At 40.9% G+C, this 11,675-nt stretch overlaps 1 protein-coding gene across 1 annotated transcript in view; it reads left to right on the forward strand.

The window, feature by feature from the left end:
• Nucleotides 1-119: 119 nt before the first annotated feature.
• LOC139742985 (peroxisomal ATPase PEX1-like) overlaps nucleotides 120-11,675 on the forward strand; it is a 31,270-nt gene continuing 19,714 nt past the window's right edge. Inside the window, exons 1-8 of the mRNA XM_071653491.1 lie at nucleotides 120-173; nucleotides 2,066-2,311; nucleotides 2,810-2,968; nucleotides 4,723-4,806; nucleotides 5,541-5,655; nucleotides 6,146-7,479; nucleotides 8,683-8,809; nucleotides 10,214-10,439. Coding sequence (XP_071509592.1) covers nucleotides 2,210-2,311; nucleotides 2,810-2,968; nucleotides 4,723-4,806; nucleotides 5,541-5,655; nucleotides 6,146-7,479; nucleotides 8,683-8,809; nucleotides 10,214-10,439 — 2,147 coding nt within the window. The 5' untranslated portion in view covers nucleotides 120-173; nucleotides 2,066-2,209. The remainder of the gene's footprint in view (nucleotides 174-2,065; nucleotides 2,312-2,809; nucleotides 2,969-4,722; nucleotides 4,807-5,540; nucleotides 5,656-6,145; nucleotides 7,480-8,682; nucleotides 8,810-10,213; nucleotides 10,440-11,675) is intronic.

Here is an 11,675-nt window from a genome sequence, read left to right on the forward strand (position 1 = left end):
GAAACGCGTGCGAGAATAAACTCACTTCACCAGTCTTTGTGCAGCCAATACCACGTACACAGTCTGTGCGAGAAAATTAGTACCAGCTCTAAGAAAAAGGTTGTTGAACCGGATAGAGTTTAATGCCACTGTTTTGCAAGAGAACTCGTACTGAAATTCACCTTCTCCGAAATGTATGTATTATTGTATATTTTATTTCATATCGAAGTATTTATAAAGATTAAACATATGTTTGGGAAATGTGATCTTGGAAGATGATCCAGGTAATTTGTGTTATCATGGTCATTTATTGATAAACACTAGTGCTAGCACTGATTGTTTTATATGTTGTGAAATTCCATGTGTAGTCCCACACGCTCGGATGTATGTAAGCTGATATGCTTCATTTGCTGTTAGTGTTGTGTGTAGATTCTATGTTGATGTTACTAAAAGGAACTAAACTTTAAAAAAAAAAGCACAACCACAAGACCTGGACAACTTTACTAAACCTACTACTATTAATACTAGTATGGTTGGGTGTCCAACACATCGACACCCGAATGTTTTTTATCAATAGAAACGTGAATAATCTCACAATTTGCTTGAAATTTACTCGCATGTGGAGAAAATACTCCGGATTCACAAGCGTGCACTGAAAATGCGATCTGAGGTAAAAACTATATGTGCTGCTGTAACGTGAAGATGGCGGCTTTGAATGCGTGGGGTGTTATTTTTTCCGCACTCAGTTGCCCTGTCCACAGCTGTACATTGAAACCGACCACCTCGCCCTCTATTGACAATACGTATAAAGCACATGTAAATGCGTTTTTCCAACAACTAGCTGACATTGTCATTGCTATTTTCTAGCCATAATTTTTTTCCCCAATGATATTTGAATATATTTGAATCCTTCAATATTACTTTTGAAGGACTGTTTGGTGAATTTGAATTGAATTTTATTCGGAATCTTGTCATCATAATTGAGATGAATTAAATGAGTCGGTAATTGAATTGTTTAAAATTTGAAAATAAGTTTCATTACAAGTTCGTTTAGTATGAAATTTTTTTGACCGCACATCTGTAGTGGCCGACAAACAAAATTATTACGTCATGTGTGTGCACGAGGCGAAGGATGAAAGAGCGGGGTAATGACAATTTTGCGGTCAAAACCGTCAAATTTATTACGAGAGGTTACTGTACATCTAACAACGAGTCAGCAAAGGTAGTTATAATACACGAGAGAAGTGATTCGATTAGGTAAATTTAGGTGATTTAGAGTGAATACTTACTTGTTTTCATCTCATTTCACTTGGTTGCGTAGCCCAGTGAAGAATGGAACACCATTGCACATAGTCCCATGCGTACATTTTCGTTCTGTACGCGCAGTGCCGTAGATAGATGGTGGTCAGTTTCTATGCAGTGTTGATGTGTTGACACATATACTCTAGTATTAGAGTTTTTCACCGGTTGTTGTTGTTTTTGTTGTGTAAATGCGCTTCATTCAAGATGATTTGGACCCATACCCATACAGCATTAGCCAGATATTGTAAGCAGTCAAGGCAATGGGTTAATGACAAATATGCCATTGTGATGAGTTTTCAGAGATGTTGAACGTTAGATTAAATTATTTTTATCAGTCTAGACAGGTAGAGCTCTGAAGATCTTGTCCTGCTACCATACTCCATAGACACGTGCAAAAATAGTAATCGGCTGCAATGTCACTCAGTGCACTGTTAGTTTTTAAATGTACCTTTTGTACATTAGACCTAGTTTGTCCTTGGCTAGGCAAGTGCTATAATAATATCATTATGATAAAATTGTTAAACATTTGTAATAGTATGGCATTCATTAAAGCTTTCAAAATTATGAACAATTGAGTCAGACTTTGTTATACTTGTTTATATCATTTTAAGTTTTTAGGCAGTGTATACAGCCACATGCGTGTGTCTTTACCATCCAGCCACATGCATGCCATAAGCCGTAATGTTATGAAAAATACTGAAGTGCAAAAGAAAGAGTAAGTATTGATGAATTAAAAAAAGAATAATAAAGACATTGCATTACTGTTGTTACCCTCACCATCCAGACCCCGTCATGAGATGAGAAGAGCAATTACTGGAGCATGTATTCTCACAGTCCTTGTGGGACCGTTCTGTGAGGGATGATCTACAGTAGGTACATGATGATGCTCTGACAGTGTAAATGCAGTACATGACAGACTGGGATAAAGATGTTTGGCACAACGAAGATAGCAACGGTGGACTTCGGTTCTGCCAAGAACTGTTTTATGAGTCTTCCCAGCTCATGGGCCCACGAGTACAGACGGAAAGAGGCAAGTGCATTTTTATAGTTTGGTCATTATGAGTCTTTCTTTATTTAGAGTCTTCTCTCTTCCCGTCTCTCTTTCTCTTGCTTTGATGGGGGAGGGGGTAGGCAGAACAATGTATTCCTAGCAAAGAGATCAAATCATTGCATTAGGGATTGAATAAAATTATCTTTAGTATAAACATTGAAACATTTTTTCTTTTTTTCTTTTTTTTTGGAGACAGTCTATTTTCAATCATGTTCCTTTCTGTCCTCTTTTTTGAAGCTTGCCTAAAGTTCTTTTCCTTTTAAATCAATGTGCTATACATTTTAGTATACAAAAAAGAAAGGAAGAAAAAGTGTGAGGAGCCCTTTTCAATTTCCTAGTGAGAGATGGTAAAATGTCATTTTGATGTAACTTTGATAATGTTACAGTTTTCCTAGGAATTATACTAGTAAAGTTTAGTTGCTCATAAATGGTAGATATACCATAAAGCGAAGTGACTGCCATCAACCGCCTTCACAGGTGTCTACCTTCGAGATCCAATGGGGGGAGAACGGCAAGGGGTACCTGAGCTGGGCTGGAGAGGTCAGCCGCTCCCCACCAGGGGCATCCCACGGCGATGTCGCGATCCAGATAAACGGCTTGCTGGGAGCCAAACTTGGTCTCAGACACGGACAAGAGGTAATTTTAGTGTTTATTTTTGTCCTCGAAATTCTGCTGCATGGGTCCCCAGTGGAATGTCTCGCTTTTCCAACACTACCCCAGTTCTTATGAGTCTTCGCTGGCTACCAGCATCTAATAGAAAACAAATTGAAATTCTTCTCCATGCATGGAAAGTAGTACATTGTTTGGCTCCACAGGACTTAAAAAACCTTGTCTCCGAATATGTTCCTGTCAGAAATCTCCACTCTTGTAATATTGAACAATGAACAATCCAAAGAACTATATCTCTCAGAGAAAAGGCTTTTATTACTGCAACCCCACTTCTCTAGAATGCTCAAATCGACCGAGGATCTGATCGGCAGACTCCATAGAAATTTGTTTATATTTCGATTCGTATCTCTATCTTTTCCTTTTCACTTTAACACGGACAACTGTATATAATTTGCTCTGTATGTTCCTCTGCACCTCAGAATAGGCCACTAGATTGATGGTGCATTACAGATGCTGTATTTATTATTAGTAGTATTATTATATAATTATACATATATTTTTTTCATTCTGGCTTGTCATTTTTTCTTTTAAATCTTGAGTTTACTATGATTAATGAGACTAAGTAACAAGATTCCTCCTGGTCATATTGAGTTTCTGATTGATTGTCTATGATACTGATCTTGTCAACGTTTTTGTCTATCTGTTTGAAATAAGGCACACTGGTAAAGATTTTATTGTGGTTTTTCTATGTTAAACTGAATAGCATAGGACTTTGGAGAACATGCATTGTGTCTTCCAAACAAGTGTTTTAAAGGACAAGTCCACCTTCATAAACATAAGGATTGAGAAAATGTAGCATTATTAGTAGATCACATCATTGAAAGTTTGAGGAAAATCGTACAATCCGTTCAAAAGTTATGATTTTTTGAAGTTTTTGTGCAGTAACCGCTGGATGAGAAGACTACTGCAGTGTACGATGTCACATGCGTACAACAATATAAGGAAAATATAAAGAGAATTTCACAAAATTTCATCTTTTGAAAAAAGTACACATTCCCTTGACTCGTTACCGACATATGTTATGGGTAATATTATTTCCCCTGCCTTTGAAAAGAGGCAAGTCAAATGCTCTTTTATTATGCGAAAAAAATGAAAATATATTAAATTCTCTTTACATTTTCTTTATACTGTTGTACTCATATGACATCACAAGCTGTAGTAGTCTCCTCGTCCAGCAGTTCCAACACAAAAATTTTAAAAATTCATAACTATTGCATCGATTGTCCAATTTTCCTCAAACATTCACTGATGTGTTCTACTAATATTGCTGCATTCTCTCAATCCTTCTCTCAATCCTTATGTTTATGAAGGTGAACTTGTCCTTTAAGTTACATCACTCATTGTCTGTCACTCAAAGTCTCTCATTGGCTAGAGTGAGTGAATATAATCTCTACAAATTTGCAAATTTACTTGATTAGCATAGTATCCTCCGTGTTGCTTATTGTGAAAGATACTAACAACCTACACCCTAGAACCTGAAATAAACCTTTTCAGATTTGTCATTTTTATTTCTGCAACATATATTTTGAATTTACATCAAACCCCAATTTACCCTTAGCATTTTACTTGTGATTCTAAACCATTTGGTTGTCAGAAGTGTTGCTCCAAGCCACAGTAAAGTCCATGGTTGAGACCACACATGATGGTTACAGACACATATATGCATTATACCAATGTTTATTGTTTTTGTTAATTTGTTTGTTTGTTTGTTCTTTTGTTAGGTCCTGATGAAACCTGTAACTTCAGTTTGGTCTTGCTACAAGTTGACTGTTGAACCTGCCTCTGTGGATGACTGGGAAATACTGGTATGCTGCACATAACTCTTAATGAATGTGTTATCTAAGAGAACTCTTTGTGTCTGTTTATGTGTATGATTGTTAGATGTATGTTTACAATTAGGTAATCATCATATCCATTTTAATTATTTCTTTAGTCAGTTGATTGGAAATTTGTATAAACATACATTTGCATCATCACCCAACTGTGACTATACTGCGAAACTGAGGTGTCTCTGTCAAGTTCTGCTTATGCTCGATGAGTAGCAATTCAGATTTCATCGTCTTCAGAAGCTGCAAACTAAGCAAGGTGTCTCATCTGTTGGAAACCAAAGAATACATGTGTCACACTCTCTCTCATTGGTGCACAATGGAAAGGCCAGTGGACCAACATATTTATTTGGCAAAAACATAAAGTTTTGTACTTTGTTTAGTTTTTAATGTCTGAATTTAATGGAACTTCTGTTTGTGTGTTTTTTCCAACGCATGGTACTCTATTGTTGAACATGAAGCGTAATAGCAGTTTGAATCTAACCTCTCTCTTTCAACACCTGGCCTTCTCCATTGTGATTTCATCTGTCTGGTGATTACTAAAATAGGATCAATCATCACATTTCATTTGGGAGAGATGACATGAACTAAAACTTTTTTTTTTTGGTCATGACAACAGCATAGATTTTCTTGACATGTCCATCAGAATTATACATTTCCTTTGAGGAGAATTATTTTATTTTGTTTATGAATGTCCTTTGTTTTCCTTGCAGGAGCTGAATTCTTCTTATGTAGAATCACATTTATTGGATCAGGTCAGAGTTGTGTGGGCGGGGCAGGTACTTCCTGTGTGGATAGACAAGAAGATGTGCATATTCATCAAAGTTGGTAAGACTTACCAAAGTCAGTGGTGCACTATTTAGCAACATATCTAACCAGATGCTGGGTACAGATTTGTTGGAAGATGTGTCTTTGTAGAAATACCTAACCTTTGGTAATATTATGATGTACCATACTTTCTTTATATTTGCATGTGTAATGGTTTGTTGTTGTTATTTTTTCCTTTGTCAAGTTTCAGTAAAAGACGGTAGAGTGTTGTGTTGTAAATATGGGGATTATAGTGAAATAAGAAATGCAGTGGTACCTGAGAGTGATAGGTAGGATAATATGCAAGAAATCTTCAATTTCAACTTTGAATTTTAATCAAACATTCAGCAAATTTGGTACCTAAATCAAAGTGTTATGTTGAAGATTTTTTTTTTGAGCCAAATAAACCATGTTGGACAACCTAAAATGTGGAAACTGTCATAGATAAGGTACACTTGTAAGAGCTATTCTTCTGTGATGCTATCATATTTTAATGATCATTCCCCTTCAGCTTCCATCGAACCAGATGCACCATGTGTGCGGCTGGAACAGAACACAGAGATGATCGTGACACCAAAGAATCGCCTCTCCTCAGTCAGATCCGCTTCACCCGTCAGGGGTGACATCCGGCCAGGTGTGGGGGCGCTGCAGACAAAAGCCCGGTCAGACTCCGGTTCCTGCAGCTCATCTTCCGACGGGAGCGGGAGCTCCTCTGTGTCAGGCTACATCAGCGACTTTGATTCGATGAACTCCATCTCCAGCAGCTTTGAGCACGTGTGGAGCCACAACACGGGTCAGGTGACCGGTGAGGCGGAAGCCGGCAGCATTCCCAGCATGCCCTGGGAAGTGGATCCCCTGGTCCTGGACGATGCCATTCCATGGTCGTACAGGATGTGGAGGAAGCTTCTTTCCCTTGTCGTCAAGGAGGAGGATGTGAAGAGACTCCGGGAGGACTGCGCGAACGAGGAAGACGCCCGGCTCAAGATGGCAGCGAGGTTCTGGAAGGAAGTGCGCATCGTGGCGCGGGTCCAGCCCATGTTCAACCACCGGAGGAGCCGGAAGGCACCCGGAATACCTCGCAATATGTCGTCCAGCTCCATCAGCGAGGCCAGCGACATGTTGCAGAAGCGGAGCGCATCTCCGGAGACGACGCACCGAAAGACCAGCAATCGCTTCACCCGCCAGATGTCCCTGAACTCCCACGTGGTAAAACCTCGAGATGCAGGAGGCTCCTCGAATAGCTCCACCGTGATGAGCCCGGACGACTCGTTGACACATCTCATGCAACCCACCACTGTCTACCTCAGCTCAATGGGAGACTCCAAGTTCCTGTGGCAGTACGCTGCCAACATGGACGATGACAACGTACCCTCATCGGAGTACGTCACCTTCCTTGCCAGGATGACGAAGCAGCCATCCCCTAAAGAGATCAATGAGGACCTCAAGAAGAAGCTGATTCAAGAGGCGAAGAAGGAGGCCGAGGCCAAGAGAGAGGTTGCCCAGGGCGCCGGGAACAGGACTGGTGTCAGAGCAAACACCGAGGGGAAACCCCCTGAGGGTGATGCGAGTAGCCCTGCAGAAAGTGAGAAGCAGCAGGGACTGACATCTTGTGTCGTCAGAATCATAGTCCATTGCCACGAGCTGAAGTCCCACTGCAAGAAGGACTCCAGGAACCCTTACTCCTCCACCGTCTTCCAGGAGAAGCCCACCGAGTGGTATATCCAGATCCCAAACCTCTTGCGCAGACAGATGGGACTGGAGCTCTCCGCCCGGGTCCAGCTCAAGCCGGTTGTCAATCCACCCCTTCCCATCCAGGATCTGACCTTGTCTCCTGCCTTTGACCTGGTAAGGCCATCTACAGCCTCCAAAAGGGAACTCTTAGTTTGTGATATCAGTGGAATCTGTGCAGTCATTGTCATAAATGCTGTATGTTCACTTAGCTAATCTCTTTGGCAACTGACAAAATGTGCAAAGATTTTACTAATGCATGGTAAAGGACTTTGCCAATATATGATTACATATGATTGTATGATTGCATGAAAATTCTTTACTTCATGAAAGTTTTTGGAGAAAAGTATATTTGTGACCCTGCACCACAAAACACAGAAAAGTCGGCAGACATGGATTTTGAGTTAAGAGCAGATTCTGAAAGAGCAGACTTCAAGCTTTAAAATTATGTATAACTCATATCAAATGGATCTAAATATTGGAAAGAAAGCAGACACTTCAGAAAAGTGTGAACTGAGAAAAGAGGCTCTGAAGCACAGGGCCTATTTGAGCATTTAATCTTCACCAAGTCGTGCTAACTGTGCAATGAATGGGACAAAAACAGGATGAAAACAATCGGTTTAACCACAATGAAGGGATTATCAGATTAAGCTGAAATTGAGCATGTTCTATTAACACATTCTGTCCATGATAAATTCCAACTTCCAAAGCAGTAGCATTATCCTTTCTAGAGTTATTACAGTTGAAAGTGAAGAGTGTGTGAAGGGTTTTTTAAAGAAATAAAAGGGGGACTCTAAAGACACACCTAATCACACTATTCTAAAAAAGTGTTATAGATAAACTGCTAAAAAACACGCTTTCCTGTACATTTTATGATGCCAAGTTTTTACATAATGTAGAAGAAGACTTGCTCTTCCAGAAATTATAAAAAAGTCAAGATTGACCAAATTGACCCTTTTCACCTATTTTCAGTCCTCACACAAAATCAGTGCGTGCGACTTTTTGTTCGTTTTGTGATGCTCGGTCACATTTAAGGAAAAGAGAACAGCACTAAAGTTATTATCCAGGTCTACATGTAAAGCTCTCATGTGAAGTGTTGTGCAGAATTTTGATGGGTAATTCCTTTTTTGAACAAATCAATTGGCAGTTAAAGGTCAGTAGTTGTGTTATTAATGTTGTGATGCCAAATCTGTTGATGCCAGATATGTTGATGTCAGTGATATCCTAATATTATAAATGTCAAATGCTCTTCTTGGAGCAAATGCATGTAGACATATACATATATCCTCAAAATTGATGTCAATTGTAATTTCCTTTCAGGCTGTTAACATGGATGAGACACGGATTCTCCGAGCCTTCTCTCAGTGGCTGACATGTGTCAGCTGCATGATTTCTCCAATACCAATCATGCGATACAGCAACCTCCTCAGCTTTCCCATCACACCTGGTGAGTTGTGGTATAGATACCGCCACTATCATCACCACCATCGTCATCACCACCATCACCAATACTTCCTCTACCACCAACACCAACACCATCACCACCATTATTATCATCACCATCATCACCACCGCTATCATCATTATCGTCATCACATTCATCACCAACACCTCCACTACTATCACCACCACCACCGCCACCATCACTGCCATCACCACTATCCCCACTATTACCATCATCATCACCATCATCATTACCATCATCACCACCACTATCACCACCATCACCATCACCACTGCCACCACCATCATCACTGTCATCGCCGTCATCATCATCATCACCATCATCACCATCATCACCACCACCACCACTATCACCACCAACACCACCACCACCACAATCATCACCATCATCATCACAACCACCACCACTATCACCACCGTCACCATCACCATCACCATTACCGTCGTCACCACCACTATCACCACCATCACCATCACCACCGCCACTACTACCACCACCATCATCACCACCATCACCACCATCATCTTCATCATCATCATCATCATCATCATTTCCATCATCATCACTTCCATCATCATCACCATCATCACCATCGTCACTGCCACCACCACTACCCCCCACCATCACTGCCATCACCGCCATCATCACCTTCATCACCATCATCGTCATCATCACCATCATCGCCACCGATATCACCACCGCCACCAACACAAACACCACTATCACCTCCTCCATCATCATCACCATCACCATCACGATATCACCACACCCACAATCATCACCACCACCAACACCACAACAACAGCAAAATTCTTTTGACCCCAGCACTATTTACAGATGAACAGAGTGGCTAATGTGGCAGTGGATATTGTAGGATTCGTGCGTGCTGGAGGCAATGAAGTGAAGTGATAGAAAGAGGACATTCTCGCATCGGGCTCTTTGATACTGCTGACAAAACGTTTACATGTCATTGGAAGTTTAGTGTCTTGTCAGATAAAGAGAATTGCATCAAGTAGAATGTTTGTTTGAATGACGACATTGAAATTTGTTGATTTCTAGGCTGAAGAAATCATTTAAGTATAAGTAAAGTGTAGGTAGGGTGAATGGTAGCCATTTTACAATGCTCTGTGTGAAGACATCAAAAATGGCTGTATCTCTCATGACCATCACACAGAATATCAAAATGCAGCATATAATTTGAAATCTTTGGTATGATATGAGAGATCAGACATATGGCTTTTGGAATCTTCAAGTTGCATCCTTTCTCTTGAAATGACATTGGGTTAGCTACATCGATGCTTGCTATGATATTTGTGATGCACATCTTACAGGTATTTGTAAGCGATTTCCTCTCTTGTGGCGTGTCTGATTTCTCATGGTATGCAGAATTTTCGGGTGAGTTCCTGCTATCCGTGAATCAAGGAGTGGAGGAGTCTGTGGTTGAGCCATACTACCTGCTACACCCGTTCGTCATCCGGAATGCCAAGATGCACGTGACCCCCAGACCACCCAAAAGGGAGAAGACGAACGATGATGGGAGACGGCAACTTCCTGCACGGGATGTGAATGAACTGGATGCGGTTGTCAGGGGTTACAGATTGAGAGAGATGGGGTGAGTTTCTGAGATCAGTAAAATGTCTTGAGCTTGGATTTAATTCTTCCGTAGTCATGATCTTCTTTTTCTTTGTCAGGGGAATTTCTGCACCTATCTCCAAAATTCATTTACAAACAATGATAAAAGTATGCAAACTTTTGATATGAATACCAGGGAAAAAAAGATTCCTATACTATAATACTCGAAGTTGTTGTTGTTGTCGCGGCCTTATGTATTTCCTGTTTTATTTCGGCGTTGCTGGTTTGTCTATCTCCTCCCGAGCCGTCGGCTCCGGGCAGCTGCGACCGGTGCCGTCGGCCGCAGGAGAGTATCCTACATCGAATGGCGCGGGTTTCGTCCCCTCTCCGCCTCCGTGTCGACGTCGAGGACGAAAAAGAAAAATTAATTAGCAACATGCATAATGCATTTTTGTGCGTGACGAAAGAGCCGAGCGTTTCAATATTCACGGAACCTGCGCTGGCCTCCTGCTTTCTCGATCTTCCATCTTTTAGCTTGCAGAGACACTGGGGGATACTAAAGATGATGGTGCAGCGAAATCTCTGACATCTTCCGGCGGACGCGCACGCACACACACAATGTACCTCGCAGAACTCTACACACTCTACACTGTGTGTATAGTTCTGTGATGTACCTTTGCCTCCGCCTGTTACGTGTACTGAATGTATTGACGATGGTTATACGAATCTGTGTGTGCGTGATATGGACTACAAGGGCATTTACGTACAGTTCGCCATTATTGGCGTCCCCAAAGGAAAACAACGAACGTTGTTATATAATTGTATTTTGCACAACTGCAGAATACTATATGCAGCTCAGGTACGTCATTTAGTTTGCTCGCCGTTTGCTCGCCGTTTGCTCTCAAGTCCGATGTCATTATTTGTACGCAGACTGTTTAGGACGCGGCTAAATATATTTGCCGATCGTACCCTTCCATATCAGATTACACGCGCAGCTGTGTCCATTCGTTTACTGCAGAGCTGCTGTAATCATACATATTCATAAGATGAGCGGACGTAGAGGAAAACCTCGCTTTGCCGACCGCCTATTTTTAAAATATATTGCAAGTGGAAATAGAATGTGTGGTTCTATGGTCTATCAAACCAAGTTTTGGTGACAGAAAAAAGAGGGAGCAAATGAAGACGAATGCAGTGATGTATATATTCTTCTTTCTTCCATAACATGGGAAAAATATTAAAGAAAAAAAATACGAGGTCGTGAGACCCTACTCCCACG

Source organism: Diadema antillarum, unplaced genomic scaffold, assembly GCF_040938485.1.
Source record: "Diadema antillarum isolate AM-2024a unplaced genomic scaffold, OU_Dant_1.0 seq00001041_RagTag, whole genome shotgun sequence".
NCBI classification, from domain to species: Eukaryota; Metazoa; Echinodermata; class Echinoidea; order Diadematoida; family Diadematidae; genus Diadema; species Diadema antillarum.